This window comes from Heteronotia binoei, chromosome 7 (genome assembly GCF_032191835.1).
Source record: "Heteronotia binoei isolate CCM8104 ecotype False Entrance Well chromosome 7, APGP_CSIRO_Hbin_v1, whole genome shotgun sequence".
Taxonomy (NCBI): domain Eukaryota; kingdom Metazoa; phylum Chordata; class Lepidosauria; order Squamata; family Gekkonidae; genus Heteronotia; species Heteronotia binoei.
The window spans coordinates 17,865,890-17,882,538 of record NC_083229.1 but is presented as its reverse complement, the minus strand read 5'-3'; the positions used below and the strand labels follow the sequence as shown (position 1 = coordinate 17,882,538).

The window sequence follows — 16,649 nt, the reverse complement described above, 5'->3', positions numbered from 1 at the left end:
AGCTTACAGTAAGCCCTTTAAGAACAGCCCTGTGAGCTCTTGGAGGATTGGCTACCTCCGGGGGATGTGGCCTAATATGCAAAGGAGCTCCTGCTACAAAGTGAGCCCTGCCCAAAAGAATCAGGCCAAAATTCAGTGTTTCTTTCCAAACCATGCAAATTAGTATCGGAATCCCAAGTTGTGTGAAGTATTGACTTTATGTCACTAGAGGGCAGTGAAGCATTGATACCGCAACATTTGGCCACTTCTAGAGTTCTGGCTCAGGAAAACTGATACTGGAGGAAACGTTTCAAGGAGCTACTGGGTAATGTTTGGTTGTATGAAAGTTATTTTTGCTATCAATGGGATTGCAATTCAGACTAATAATTGGAAAAGCATAGGCAGCTTCAAAAGGGAATTGGATAAACCTGGAGCAGAGGTCCATCAGTGGCTATTAGCCACAGCATATTGATGGAACTCTCTGTCTGGGGCAGTGATGCTCTGTATTCTTGGTGCTTGGGGGGGCACAGTGGGAGGGCTTCTACTGTCCTGGCCCCACCGATGGACCTCCTGATGGCGCCTGGTTTTTTGGCCACTGTGTGACACAGAGTGTTGGACTGGATAAGCCACTGGCCTGATCCAACATGGCTTCTCTTATGTTCTTAAAAAAGGTATTCTTGCACTCCCTATCTCTAGCTAGCTCAAGTTATGCCATATAAGCAATGCCCTATCATAATGCAGCTGTCAGGGGTGGCCAATGGTAGCTCTCCAGATGTTTTTTTGCCTACAACTCCCATCAGCCCCAGCCAGTATGGACAATGGCTGGAGCTGATGGGAGTTGTAGGCAAAAAACATCTGGCGAGCTACCGTTGGCCACCCCCTGGTAGAGATCTATGGAGCTTTCATCAGCGAAGGCAGGATTAGCTAAAGCTTACTATAAAGCTTTAGCTAATTCAGTAAGAGACCTAGGTTTGCAGCTCCCAAATGTACTGAAATGGCTCTGGGCAGCCAACTAAGAGAGGAAGACAAGAATGAAAAAGATTATGTATTGAGCGCCCTGTTCTGAGAGCCAGTTTGGTGTAGTGGTTAAGTGTGCAGACTCTTATCTGGGCAAACCAGGTTTGATTCCCTACTCCTCCACTTGCACCTGCTGGAATGGCCTTGGTTCAGCCATAGCTCTGGCAGAGTTGTCCTTGAAAGGGCAGCTGCTGGGAGAGCCCTCTCCAGCCCCACCCACCTCACAGGGTGTCTGTTGTCGGGGAGGAGGATAAAGGAGATTGTGAGCCGCTCTGAGACTCTTGAGTGGAGGGCGGAATATAAATCCAATGTCGTCATCTTCTTCTTCTATGTAGCTACATATTTTAAACTGTATGAACTGTTGAAATGTTCTAATGATTTTATTGTACCTTAATTTTAACATCATGCTCTTTTAATTGTTGTTAGCCACCCTGAGCCCATTAGGGGAGGGCGGAATAGAAATATAATTAAATAAACAAATAAATGATGGTGCAGCCTTATTTCGAATACCGTGAACAGTTCTGGTCATAGCACCTCAAAAAGGATATGATAGAACTGGGGGGGAAGTGCAGAAAAGGGCAAATAAAACGATTGGTACACCTTTCCTATGAAAAAAAAAATTAAAGAGATCGAGTCTTTTTTTTTCCCTTGGAGAAATGACAACTGAGGAGTGACCTGATAGAGGCATTGTGCGTGGGATAGAGAAGGTAGAGAATGAATGGTTGGTTGTAATTCCTAGAAAGAATGACTGTACATGGGATAGAAAAGGGAGAGAAAGAAGTCCTTTTCTCCCTTTCTCGCAATACAAGCATTTGTGAGCACTCGCTGGAATTACAGAGCAGTAGTTTTCAAACAGATGAAAGGAAGTACTTTTTTCACCCAAAGAGTAATTAACACGTGGAATTCACTGCCACAAGAAGTGATGGTAGCTACAAACATAGCTTCAAGAGGGGATTGGATAAACACATGGAGCAGAAGTCCATGAGTGGCAATTAGCCATAAGTATGGACGGAACACTCCGTCTGTAGCAGGGATGCTCTGTATTCTTGGTGCTGGAAGTGAGGGGAACAAGGGGAGGGCTTCTGGAGTTGTAACCCCACTGGTGGACCTCCTGATGGCACCTGGGTTTTGGCCCCTGTGTAACACGGAGTGTTGGACTGGATGAGCCGTTGGCCTGATCCAACATGGTTTCTCTTATGTTCTTATGTACAACTGATGTCCAGGAGACATCACTTCTCCAAGCCAGCCGAAAACATTTAAAGTTAAAATTGTTTTCTTTCCACCTCTCCTTTCCCTCCGTATATTCTCCTACCTTCCTTTCTTGTGGCTCTCAAACATCTGACATTTATGTCTTGTGGCTCTCAAGCATCTAATGTTTATTCTATATGGCTCTTACATTAAGCAAGTATGGCCACGCTGGTCTACTAAGAGTCTCCCAAAACCTATAGTAAGAACATGAGAAGCCATGTTGGATCAGGCCAATGGCCCATCCAGTCCAAAACTCTGTGTCACACAGTGGCCAGTATGTGTGGGTGTGCGTATATTGTATGGCATTATACAACACTGATACACACACAGATATACATACATACATACACACACACACACATATATATACACACTGTGGCTAATAGCCACTGATGGACCTCTGCTCCATATTTTTATCTAACCCCCTCTTGAAGCTGTCTATACTTGTGGCCGCCACCACCTCCTGTGGCAGTGAATTCCACATGTTAATCACCCTTTTGGTGAAGAAGTACTTCCTTTTATCCATTTTAACCTGACTACTCAGCAATTTCATCGAAGGCCCACGAGTTCTTGTATTGTGAGAAAGGGAGAAAAGGACTTCTTTCTCTACTTTCTCCATCCCATGCATTATCTTGTAAACTGTCATGTCACCCTACAGTCAATGTTTCTCCAAGCTAAAGAGCCCCAAGCGTTTTAACCTTTCTTCATAGGGAAAGTGTTCCAAACCTTTAATTATTCTAGTTGCCCTTTTCTGCACTTTTTCCAATGCTATAATATCCTTTTTGAGGTGCAGTGACCAGAACTGTACACAGTACTCCAAATGTGGCCGCACCACATTTATACAGGGGCATTATGATACCGGCTGATTTGTTTTCAATTCCCTTCCTAATGATTCCCAGCATGGCGTTGGCCTTTTTTATTGCAATCGCACACTGTCTTGACATTTTCAGTGAGTTATCTACCACGACCCCAAGATCTCTCTCTTGGTCAGTCTCTGCCAGTTCACACCCCATCAACTTGTATTTGCAGCTGGGATTCTTGGCCCCAATGTGCATTACTTTGCACTTGGCCACATTGAACCTCATCTGCCACGCTGACACCCACTCACCCAGCCTTAACAGATCACTTTAGCCAATAGTACAGTATTACTGTTGTCCTCATGACCAGGGCTTTTTTTTGTAGCAGGAACTCCTTTGCATATTAGGCCACACCCCCTGATGTAGCCAATCCTCCTGAAGCTTACAGTAGGCCCTGTACAAAGAGCCCTGTAAGCTACAAAAAAAGCCCTGAAGATCAGTTCACCATAAGAAAATGGCCTCTTTGGGAGGCAGATTGTATGGCATTATACAACACTGAAGCCCCTCCTCTCCCCAAACCCCGCCCTTCTCAGGTTCCACCCTCCCAGATCTCCAGCTATTTGCTCACACGGAGCTGGGCCCTAAGAGGGGGTTCAGGGAACTCCGTTCCTGGGCTGCCCCAACCCTGGATCTGGCCCTGTTTAAACATAAACCTTCTTTTCAGCAGGTTGCATGGTGCTTCTCTTATGGTTTCACTTTCCTTCGCGATTATCTGTGTTAATTTGCAACAGAAGGCAGACACTGCAGGGGCCAATAAACAGCCGTTTCTGGTTCAGGCTGCTGGACGTCTTGCTTGGATTCGTTGCAAACTGCTAATGAATGAATGGTTGTAATTCCTAGAAAGAAGCCAAAACATTTTCCCCCCACCCTGGTCTGTAGAGATGTTGAAATAAAGTGAATCTATCCGTGTTGGAGGTCCTCGACCTCTATACCCTGTTGTTGGCCTTCCAGAGGAACTGATTGGCCATCATGTGAGGCCAGGATGCTGGACCAGATGGACCACTGGTTCGATCCAGCAGGGCTCTTCTGATGTTCTTAGGTTGTGGTGTGGGGCCACCACTGTGAAGGCCATCTTTCTAATAATAATAATAATAATAATAATAATAATAATAATAATAATAATAATAATAATAATAATAATAATAATAATAAAATTTTTATTTATACCCTGCCGGTTTGGTGTAGTGGTTAAGTGTGCGGACTCTTATCTGGGAGAACCGGGTTTGATTCCCCACTCCTCCACTTGCACCTGCTAGCATGGCCTTGGGTCAGCCATAGCTCTGGCAGAGGTTGTCCTTGAAAGGGCAGCTGCTGTGAGAGCCCTCTCCAGCCCCACCCACCTCACAGGGTGACTGTTGTGGGGGAGGAAGGTAAAGGAGATTGTGAGCCGCTCTGAGACTCTTCGGAGTGAAGGGCGGGATATAAATCCAATATCTTCCAATATCATCTTCTTCTTCTTCTTCCCCGCCGAGGCAGGCTCAAGGCGGCTTACAAAACATGGTACAAGCCATGATATAACAATAAAATCAGAATAATAACAATTAAAATACAATTCATAAATTTAAATTAATTTAAGTTAAATAAATAATCTATGGTTTACTGGTGGTGGTTTGAACTATCTTAGGGAGGACGGAAATCAATCGCATGGTAGTTTCATCATATCCCAAATCCTGTATGTTTCTCAGGTGAATGTATCTCTGTATCACTACAAAACCCATGCACTGTGGAACGGACTTTGGTGTCCGGCCATTGCAGAACTCTGAACTCCCTTGTGCCTTCGATACACCACAGATTGTATGAAAAAAAATCCAGCATCTTATTAAAATTTTGTGCTTTTGATGCCCTACACGTTGTATGAGACAAATCCAGCATCTTGTGACAAATCATGTTTTGATGGTGCAGGCAGCTTATGTAAAAACACGGAGAAGGGTTGCAAACGTCGTGCTCTGTAACATGTTGGCTTCCCTTGTAGGTTCCCTGAAGCATTCCTGGCATTCAGTGCCTTTAGCAATTCATTCCCAGAGATCTCTGGCTATTGTTACTGTGCAGACAGCCTCGGGAGGGAGCTAGAAGAGACAGGTAAGAACCTGGCCAGTCTCTTGGGCCCCAAAGATGTCTCAACCTGAGGTTCAAAATCACGGTTGCCAGAACCCCGACAGAGGCGGGGATCCCACCAGCACCAGGCCTTGTCCCCCCGTCAGCTGGCAAGTGTGTGTGTGTGTGTGTGGGGGGGACTTACTGGGAGAAAAAGAAAGGCCTACACTAAGTTGTTCGTTTTGCACAGGAAGTGGTTCAAAGAAAGGATTTTAAAAAATGCCTTGCAACTGCGTTCCAAGGCATTCTGGCACTCCTTTAGCACATTTTCAGTTCCTTCTTTCTGTTTGTGTATTTTCTGGTGCTTTATTCTCCCTTCTTTATTTTTTAGCTAACTAACAAACACCAGACCCCAACTTGTGATCTTTTTTAATCTGCTAAAAACATTTCCATGACTGCATACTAACTCACTGCCCACTGTTTCTATATTTAGGACTGCTTGCCAATCCATACTATTGTCTGACGAAGTGTGCTTAGGGCACACGAAAGCTTACATTCTGAATAAAGCTTTGTTGGTCTTAAAGGTGCAACTTGCCCCTTGCTTTATTCTGCTGCTTCAGACCAACACGGCTGCCCGCCTGGATCTATATGATCTCCTGTCTGTCTATTAAAAATACATATTCAAGGTGATGTATAATAATTTTCAGGACTTTTTTTGTAGCAGGAACTCCTTTGCATATTAGGCCACACACCCCTAATGTAGCCAATCCTCCAAGAGCTTACAGGGCTCTTCTTACAGGGCCTACTGGAAGCTCCAGGAGGATTGGCCACATCAGGGGTGTGTAGCCTAATATGCAAAGGAGTTCCTGCTACAAAAAAAGCAGATAATTTTTAAAAATAATATTTGTGTTTTAGATTGTATGATCTGGGAACAGAGACCAGTTTATTCAATTTTTTTTTGGTAAAGTCTTAACCGTTAGGAAAGGAAAAGGAGGAAAGGTCCCCTGTGCAAGCACCAGTCGTTTCCGACTCTGGGGTGATGTCACATTACGACATTTTCACGACAGACTTTTTACGGGGTGGTTTGCCATTGCTTTTCCCAGTCATCTACACTTTCCCCCCAGCAAGCTGCGTACTCAATTTACCGACCTCAGAAAGATGGAAGGCTGAGTCAACCTTGAGCTGGCTACCTGAACCCAGCTTCTGCCAGAATCGAACTCAGGTCGTGAGCAGAGTTCAGACTGCAGTACTGCAGCTTTAACACTCTGCGCCATGATTGCCAGTTGTAGCTGATTGGCATCACATATCGAAATGTGTTCTGGTCTGCTTTGCTTGTTCACTTCTTTTTGTCATGGGAACCCTGCACGGAGGAGAGAAATAGTGCAAATTCGCCCTGCCAGAGCTGAAAGACAGCTCTGCATAGCCCAGCGGTTTCTATTTCAAGTTGCAGTTCTGAAATGAATCTGTGCAATTCGCAAGGGAAGTTTGCCGTGTGGGCGACGACGTCCTATCTCTCAGCTACCCAGATCAGAGCAAAAGCTAGAATCCAAATGTCATGGGATGTTTAAAATCAGGTGAATTCCCACCATTCAGGTTGGACAGCGGAAAAAAATAAAATAAAATATTCCATTTTGGGGGGAAGTGCGCAAAATGCAAATCTATTTGATTTTTCTTTGGGGGTTTCAGAATTTGAATTGATTGGAGCTGCTATTGGGAACTCTTTTGGTTTCCCAGCGCATGTTCGCATTTGCAAAGCGTGAAGGCAAGGCATTTCGGAGGAGGGAGTTGTTCCTACTGACAGCAGAGGGGAGGACTCGCAACGATAGGTTTAAATTACAGGCAGAGAAGTGCCAGCTGGATATTAGGAAAATAGTTTTTACAGTAATTCAGCAGTGGAATCAGCTGCCTGGGGAGGTGGCGAGCTTCAAGCAGCAGCCGGACAAACACTTGCCAGGGATCCTCTAGGCTGATCCTATACTGAGCAGGGAGAAGGGTTGCCGAGTCCAATTCATGAAATATCTGGGGACTTTGGGGGTGGAGCTAGGAGACTTTGGGGGTGGAGCCCAGAGACATTAGGGGCGGAGCCAAGATCAGGGCTGTGACAAGCATAATTGAACTCCAAAAGGAGTTCTGGCCATCACATTTAAAGGGACCGCACACCTTTTTAAATGCCTTCCTTCCATAAGAAAGAATGAGGGATAGGGGCACCTTCTTTTGGGGCTCAAAGAATTGGACCCCATGGTCCAATCTTTTTGAAACTTGGGGGGGTATTTTGGGGAGAGGCACTGCATGCTATATTGAAAATGTGGTGCCTCTACCTCAAAAAACAGCCCCGCCCCGAGCCCCAGATACCTGTGGATTAGTTCTCCATGATTTCCTATGGGAATAAGTCTCCAGAGGGAATAATAGAGCTCCCAGCAGACATTTTTGATGACCCTGAGGCAGGGGGAGGGCCTCCAAACTGGAGGATCCCCTGCCCCCACCTGGGGATTGGCAACCCTAGCAGGGAGTTGGACTAGATGGCCCCTTCCAACTCTGGGATTCTATCTTATTTATTTTTTAAACTTATTTTGCTTTTTAGTCTGCATTTCTATCTGATACACCAGGGGTGGCCAACGGTAGCTCTCCAGATGTTTTTTTGCCTACAACTCCCATCAGCCCCAGCCAGCATGGCTGAGGGCTGGGGCTGATGGGAGTTGTAGGCAAAACAACATCTGGAGAGCTACCGTTGGCCACCCCTGTGATACACCAATCAGATTGCTGAAATTCAGTCAAATGACATAGCATCTCCAGTAAGCAGTGCGGCAGGGTTAGGATTACAGAACTGGAAAACAAGACAGACCATAGATCACGAAGCTCTCCAAGATGTAGATCAAGACGGCAAGCCGTGTTAGTTTGCCTGCAGCAGTCGAAAAGAGCAGGAGTCCAATAGCACTGTAGAGATGAACAAAATTTGTGGCACGGTGTGAGCTTTCCCGAGTCACTGCTCACTCCTTCAGATACAGCTAGAATGTGAGTCCATCTGTCCTTATATCTTGGACATAGGGTGACCGCTATCTCCAGGTGGGGCAGGGAAAATAGGTTAGAAAAACCTTTGCAAAGACCAGCCTCAAAAAAGTACAAAATTTACTATAGAATTATAATACTTCAAAACGTCTAAATCATTCTACATACAAAGTAACATAAGGAACGCCAGTGACCCCACCCGAAGCCATTCAAGCGACAAATCAATGTCCAAAATTTCTTATCAGATGGGTGTAGGTCACAATTCCACCGGTGAAGTTCTCCACGGAGACCAATGCGCCGATGTTTTCTCCTGTACAGCCAGGCACATAAAGTGATACGCGATGCAGTATTGCTTTATCCCACGCTTTGCATTAGCTTCTACGAGCTTTCGAAAAAAAAATATCGAACAATTCAAACGCTGCCACTTAAGATTGCTTTCATCCAGTATGGACAATTTTGGCTCAAATGAAGAAATCGCCAGGAACAGGATCTTGATCCCAAACGCTGTTTTCTCTCCCAGGTCTGGAGATGTTACTCGACAATGTCTATGACACCATTTTTGCATCAACGGAGCCTGCCCAAACTTTCAGTGACACCACTATGTACAGGATCCTGCAGAGGCGTTTCTTGGGAGTGCGGCTGTTGACATTTGGCAGGTTCAAATGTAAGTAACAAGAAGAAGATATTGGATTTATATCCCGCTCTATACTCTGAATCTCAGAGCAGTCACTATCTCCTCAACCTTCCCCCACCCCCCCGCCACAACAGACACCCTGTGAGGTAGGTGGGGCTGAGAGTTCTTTTATAGCAGCTGCCCTTTCAAGGACAGCTTCTATGAAAGCTATGGCTGACTCAAGCTATGGCTGACTCAGCAGGTGCAAGTGGAGGAGTGGGGAATCAAACCCGGTTCTCCCAGGTAAGAGTCCGCACACTTAACCACTACAGGGGAAGAAGGTCTATGAGAGCTATGGCTGACTTGAGGCCATTCCAGCAGGTACAAGTGGAGGAGTGGGGAATCAAACCCAGTTCTCCCAGATAAGAGTCCACGCACTTAACCACTACACCAAACTGGCTCTCGAGAGACTCGGAAAACATGGTAGACGCCTAGGCTGAATGTCAGGATCCACACTGTTGACCCATAATCTCTGGTAGCATGACCCCATGCACTTCACACTTTGCACTTCTGTGACAATCTGTGTGTAGAGGGAATCAATGGCTAGGTTAAGGCACGGTCCAGAGGGTGGCAAGACCAGGTATTTCCTGGGTTTCATCATCAGCAATTGGGCCACTACAATTCCTGGGGATCCCCAAGAAGAACAAAGGCAACAAGTGAGAATTCTTGGTCTTTACCTTTATCTCTTCCAGGTAAAGGTGAGATGGTCTACTAAGAGTCTCCCAAAACCTATAGTAGCCAATAGTGCAGTATTACTGTTGTCCTCAGGACCAGGACTTTTTTTGTAGCAGGAACTCCTTTGCATATTAAGCCACACACCCCTGATGTAGCCAATCCTCTGGGTGCTTTTAGTAGTAGTAGAAGAAGAAGATATTGGATTTATATCCCGCCCTCCACTCCGAAGAGTCTCAGAGCGGCTCACAATCTCCTTTACCTTCGTCCCCCACAACAGACACCCTGTGAGGTGGGTGGGGCTGGAGAGGGCTCTCACAGCAGCTGCCCTTTCAAGGACAACTTCTGCCAGAGCTATGGCTGACCCAAGGCCATTCCAACAGGTGCAAGTGGAGGAGTGGGGAATCAAACCTGGTTCTCCCAGGTAAGAGTCCGCACACTTAACCACTACACCAAACTGGCTCTCCCTGTACAAAGAGCCCTGTGAGCTGTTGGAGGATTAGCTACATCAGGGGGTGTGGCCTAATATACAAAGGAGTTCCTGCTACAAAAAAACACCTTGCATATGACCCATGCTATCTCATTGGCTCTTAGAAACTAAGCAGGGATGACCATGTTTAATTGGATGGGAGACCACCAAGGAAGCCCAGCTTTGCTGTGCAGAGGTAGGCAATGGCAAACCACCTCTGGTTTTCTCTTGATTTGAAAACCCTCCGGGGTCATTGTAAGTCAGTGACATTTTGACAACACTTTACACCACCACAACAGTTGTCCTTTGGTGCGTCTATTGCGGAGGGCCAAAGGCAGACCAAAGATGAAAATGCCTTGCATGATGGAGAACGAATGTGGGGGATTCTTCCCCAAGACATTACAAGGGGCTGAGACAAATTAACGGGAGTTGTCAATGATTGTTGAATGGCCTAAATAGAACCTTCCAGGGTCAGAAGGACTTTCCTGTCCCCTTCTGCTCTGAATAGCTATTTCTGGAGGGCAGAATATGGGGAAAGTCTGCTTTGTTCTTGTGGAACCCCTAGGGACATTTGATGGCCATTGCTAGAAAGAGGATGTTGCACCGATAGACCTTCAGTCAGATCAAGCAGTGTTCTTCTTTTGGTTTAAAATGTATAAGCAGGACTTAGCATGGCAGTAGGTTCAGGACAGACAAAAAGAAAGACAACTTCACACAGTGTAGATTGGTTTGGATCCCACAGTAAATCCTGATAGAGAGGATTTCTGCCGGTGTAATAGGACTGTGGCAGGATGGCTTTTCCATCTGGTAAACGTGAGGGTATTTTCTCCCCAGCCCGCTCACGGTCCAATCAGGAAGCTGGGGCAGAAAGTTGCTTCTCGCCCCTCCTCTTCTGATTGTGGGCCACCAATTAGCCCTTCACTCACGTGGTGCCAGCTGAGGGTGATGCCACAGGTGTGTGTTACCTTAGCATGCTTGGTGCCAAGATGGTTGGGTGAGGAAGTCTGCATTCTTAGAGGAAGTGGGCTGTGGCTCAGTGGTAGAGCATCTGTTTGGCATGCAGAAGGTCCTAGGTTCAATCCCCAGCATTGCCAATTAAAAGATCTGGCTGTAAAAGATGTGAAAGACCTCAGCCTGAGACCTTGGAGAGCCGCTCCGGACTGATTGGACAACACTGATAGTCTGATTCAATATAAGGCAGCTTCATGTGTTCCTGTATATTCCGGTACAGTCCTGCCTGGTACTCCCCATCATTTTCTGATCTACCAAAGAGGAGAGACTTGCACTGAATGGAGCACTGCTCAGAGGTGCAGCTGACTCAAGTCTCTTGCTGTCCTTCAGTGGGATTGGTTAGACACCAGTACAATTGAAATCTCTCCTGTAACCAGGCTGGCCCCGCCACTAGGCAAGCTAGGCAATTGCCTAGGGGGCCGGCCTTCGGAGGGGCCAAATTGGGTGGCTCGGTGATGTTATCCGTGTGTGTGTGTGGGGGGGGGGGGCACCAGAAGTTAGCCTTGCCTAGTTGCCAGACAGTCTAGGGCCGGCCCTATCCATGACCTTTATGACCTCAATCACTTTTGGTTCTCTTGTAGGCCCCTCCAAGTGTGAAATGGAGAGATTCTCAGCTGTTCGTTTCCAACACAAGTATAAGCCATCATGTGATGAAAACGGAGCCTATGAGCCAACTCAATGCCAGCCAGATGGTCAGTGCTGGTGTGTGGATTCTAAAGGGCAGGAGATCTTGGGAACCAGAAGTCAAGGGCAGCGTCCACCATGTGGTACGTAACATCAGACACTTGGAGAAGGTCTGCTGAATCCCCAAGTCTTCACTCCCCATTGTTTTTCTCTTGAAAACACCCAAGTATAAGACTGGATCCTCTGCAGAGCTATTATTGCTAGTGGATGTATGGTTGCCAATCTCCAGGTGAGAACTGAAGTTCTCCCAGAATTGTAACTGATTTGCAGATGCCTCGGATGTCTGAGGCAGTGGTGCTCTGTATTCTTGGTGCTCGGGGGGCAATGGTGGGAGGGCCTCTGGAGTTCTGGCCCCACTGGTGGACCTCCTGATGGCACCTGGAGTTTGGCCACTGTGTGGCACAGTGACTGATTCCCCACTAGTCTTTACTGATCTTATGCTCCTCTTCTCTGTGGGGCTTCCATCCGATTTTGTACAAGCTGCCGCAAGGCTGCAACTCACTCTGCCTCTTTCCCATGGCAAACAAGATCCTTTGAAAAGCGGTTTCTGCTTGCTGTGGGAAAGAGGCGGAGTGAGTTGTAGCTCCACAGCAGCTCGTGCAAAATCAGATAGAAGTGGAGAAGAAGAGTGTAAGACCGGTACAAGGCTAGTGGGGAATCGGTCAGTGTGTTGGATTGGATGGGTGATTGACCTGATCCAGCATGTCTTCTCTTATGTTTTTCTTTTCTTAACCTGGTTTGAAAGATAATTGTATCTGAGATATCTTTTTCCTTTGTCTAGGTGAAGAACACGGTTGTGCCTCTGAGAGACAAAGAGCACTCTCAACCCTTTTCTATGGACCCATTGGACACTTTGGCCAGCACAATTTGTTCTCTGCTGCAGAGGAAGCCCAGAAAGCAACTGGGTTCTCAAGATCTTGTTCACCTTCATTAAAGAAACTGTTTGTGGATTCTGGGTTGCTGTCATCTGTCATGGACACGCCAGATGCTTCTCAGCTGCTCAGACTTGAATCTGTCCTGAGTGAGGCTATCAGGGGGATATTTCCTTCAAGAGAACTTGCTCGAGTGGCCCTCCGGTTCACCAGCAACCGCAAGCAGTTCCAAGAAAACCTTTTCGGGGGGAAGTTCTTGAAGAACTTGATTCAGTTGAACTTCACTGGGGCCATTGGCACAAACAGCAAATTTAATTTGGAACGGTTCTTCCAGCAGAGCGGGACAAGTGGTGAATTTGCTGAAACGAGGCAGCAGATATTGTCAGAAGCGCCCCTGCTCAACTTGAGCCGGCCTCTTGTGGACAGTTTGGGCCAAATGATTAATTTACAAGACAATCAGAGGTTGGTCAAATTTCTCGCTTCCCTCCTTAAAGCCCCGGAGTTTTTTGCTTTTCTGCAACAGGTCATTTCCATCCCTGAAAGTATCGCTGAAGATTTAGGGGATGTGGCAAAAATAGTGTTGCGATCCCAAGACTGCCAGGAGAAGTCCAGAAATTTGTTTATCCCGGAGTGCACCAAAGATGGGAAGTACAAGGAAAGCCAGTGCTACGCAGGGGATTGCTGGTGTGTGGATTCCAATGGTAAAGAGCTCTCAGGATCCAGAGTTCACGGCACCGATCCAAAGTGTCCTTCATTGTGCGAAAAGCAACGGGAAAGTCTGCAGAGCTTGAAAAGAAGCCAGCCTGCAGGATCTGAGCTCTTTGTTCCTTCCTGTACCTCGGATGGAAAATTCTTGACGGTTCAATGCCATGGAAGAAATTGCTTCTGTGTCAATTCAGAAGGCAGGACGATTCCAGGAATCGCCATCGATTCAAGACAGCCTGTACAATGTAAGCTGTATTATGCCATTTGATCCGCTTTAAATAGTCACAAATCAACTTGTAATGCACAACAATTAGCAAAGCAGAGACAAAAAGCGAATGTGAAAAGTGAATGGATAAATATTACACTGGGACAGGTGACTGTGGTTTCCCTATTGTTGCTGCAGTCGCTGATACAACCCAGTAATAGCTGGACTCCACATGGCAGATTTCATTTCACTTCCTTGCCCCTGGTTCCATTGGATGGCCCAGGCTAATCCAATTTCATCAGATCTTGGAAGCTAAGCAGGGTCAGCCCTTGGTTAGTCCTTGGATGGGAGACCACCGAGGAAGTCCAGGGTTGTTATACAGAAAGAAAAAGAAGGTGATATTGGATTTATATCCCGCCCTCCACTCCGAAGAGTCTCAGAGCGGCTCACACTCTCCTTTACCTTCCTCCCCCACAACAGACACCCTGTGAGGTAGATGAAGATATTGGATTTATATCCCGCCCTCCACTCCGAAGAGTCTCAGAGCGGCTCACAATCTCCTTTACCTCCCCCCTCCCACAACAGACACCCTGTGAGGCAGATGAAGATATTGGATTTATATCCCACCCTCCACTCTGAAGAGTCTCAGAGCGGCTCACAATCTCCTTTACCTTCCCCTCCCTCCACAACAGACACCCTGTGCGGTAGATGAAGATATTGGATTTATATCCCGCCCTCCACTCTGAAGAGTCTCAGAGCGGCTCACAATCTCCTTTACCTTCCTCCCCCACAACAGACACCCTGTGAGGTGGGTGGGGCTGGAGAGGGCTCTCACAGCAGCTCCCTTTCAAGGACAACCTCTGCCAGAGCTCTGGCTGACCCAAGGCCATGCCAGCAGGTGCACGTGGAGGAGTGGGGAATCAAACCCGGTTCTCCCAGAGAAGAGTCCGCACACTTAACCACTGCACCAAACTGGCTCTCTCTTTTTTAAGAAAGAGGCAATGGCAAACCGCCTTTGTTCATTTCTAGCCTTGGAAACCCTGCAAGGTCACCTTGAGTCAGCTGGGATGAGATGGCCCTTTCCAGCACCAGTCCACCATGAGTAGGCACTCTGCTCCCACCCTGGTGTCACTCAGCCTTGTCAGGTTTTTAGAAAAGAAAATCAGCAATATATGTTTTTTTAAAAAAATAACACTGCATATTGATAAGTGCTTGCCTGCAGGAAATAAAAACAAGTTTTCTTTGAACTTAGATAATGCACATTTATGTCACACAAAGCCCCATCTTAAAAGGAGTCCTATGCAACTGAGTTGAGGGAAACACCTCTTCTAAGAGGCTGTCTGCACCTACGTTTTTGGAAGCCTATTGCTGTCAAGTCACAGTTGACTTACTTTGACCTCTCAGAAGTGGTTTTCCATTGCCTGCCTCTGCGTCGCGACCCTGGCATTTCTCAGTGGTTTCCCGTCTGAATACTAACCAAGGCTGACCCTGTTTAGCTTTGGCAAGGAAAGGAAAGGTCCCCTGTGCAAGCACCAGTTGTTTCCGACTCTGGGGCGACGTTGCTTTCACAACGTTTTCACGGCAGACTTTTTTTTACGGGGTGGTTTGCCATTGCCTTCCCCAGTCATCTACACTTTCCTCCCAGCAAGCTGGGTTCTCATTTTACTGACCTCGGAAGGATGGAAATCTGAGTTAACCTTAAGCCGGCTACCTGAAACCCCAGCTTCTGCCGGGGATCGAACTCAGGTCGTGAGCAGTGCTTAGGACTGCAGTACTGCAGCTTTAACAATCTGCGCCACGGGGCTCTTGACAAGCTTTGGCAAACCACCCCCTAAAAAGTCTGCCATGAAAACATCATGCTGCGACTTCACCCCAGAGTCGGAAATGACTGGTGCTTGCACAGGGGACGACCTTGACCTTTACTTTAAGAGTCCAGTAGCATCTTTAAGACTAACGAAGTTTTATTCAAGGTATAAGTTGTACACACAAAAGCTTATACCTTGAATAGAACTTTGTTGGTCTTAAAGGTGTTACTGGACTCCTACTTCATGCTGTTGCTTCAGACCAATATGGCTGCCCACTTGGATTTATGTGCATTTAGCCACTGGTACGTCGTCTTCTCTTTCAGGTCCAAGTGACTGCCAGTTAGCAGGCAGTGAAGCTTTTCTGAGAACTGTGCAGAAACTACTGATGGAGCCCACCAGTCTGCCTCAGTTCTCCAGTGTCTACATCCCACAATGCACCCAGGATGGCGAATGGAGGCGGGTCCAATGTGACGGTCCCCCAGAACATGCCTTTGAGTGGTACCAAATGTGGATCACCCAGAATAATAATGGCAGATCTCTCCCCTTGGATGACTTGATGGACATCCTCTTGGACTACAAAGAGAGATCGAGATCGAGCTTTGAAGTGTTTGTCAAAGCCCTCTATGAGGCTGGCCACCAGAATGTCTTCCCAGTGTTCTCCAGATATCCTTCCTTTGAGGATGTTCCTCAAGTGGTTCGGGAAGGCAACAATGCGGGGGCTTCGTCAGCGAACATTCTGTTGGTGCCCTTCACTTTCTGGCAGCTTCTTCAGGGACAGCTCATCCATTACCCCGGGCCTTACAGTGATTTCAGTAACCCGCTGGAGCATTTTGACCTGCGCGGTTGTTGGTGTGTGGATGAAAAGGGACAAATGCAAGGAAGCAAAGCTGAAGCGAATGAATTTCCAGACTGTAAGTAATTTATTGAAGTAATTGGCGGTGCAGTTCTCTGCAGAGCTCCTGCAGTCTGAAATCAGTGTAGGATTGTGCCGTGGTTCTCCACCTTGGCACTAAATTGTGCTGTGTTGGCCTAGAGAAGTATATGCGATGTGGTCAACAGTGCTTTTGCTAAAGCAAAAAGTTTTCAAAATAGAATTCAAAAATGCGGGCAATCCTGCTTGGGTCTTCTGAATATGACCCTTAATTCTTGCTAAATCAGTGGGTCCTTCCTTCCTTCCTTCCTTCCTTCCTTCCTTCCTTCCTTCCTTCCTTCCTTCCTTCCTTCCTTCCTTCCTTCCTTCCTTCCTTCCTTCCTTCCTTCCTTCCTTCCTTCCTTCCTTCCTTCCTTCCTTCCTTCCTTCCTCCCTCCCTCCCTCCCTCCCTTCCTCCCTCCCTCCCTCCCTCCCTCCCTCCCTCCGTCTGTGTGTGTGTATTTGGAAGCCATGGTGACTTCTGGTGACCCCTACTGGGGCT

General features: G+C 46.9%; 1 protein-coding gene across 1 annotated transcript in view; it reads left to right on the top strand.

Moving 5' to 3' along the window:
- TG (thyroglobulin) overlaps positions 1-16,649 on the top strand; it is a 234,104-nt gene that overhangs the window by 13,654 nt on the left and 203,801 nt on the right. The window contains exons 8-12 of the mRNA XM_060243108.1: positions 5,074-5,180; positions 8,662-8,805; positions 11,548-11,733; positions 12,432-13,472; positions 15,561-16,148. Of these exons, the coding sequence (XP_060099091.1) occupies positions 5,074-5,180; positions 8,662-8,805; positions 11,548-11,733; positions 12,432-13,472; positions 15,561-16,148 (2,066 nt within the window). The remainder of the gene's footprint in view (positions 1-5,073; positions 5,181-8,661; positions 8,806-11,547; positions 11,734-12,431; positions 13,473-15,560; positions 16,149-16,649) is intronic.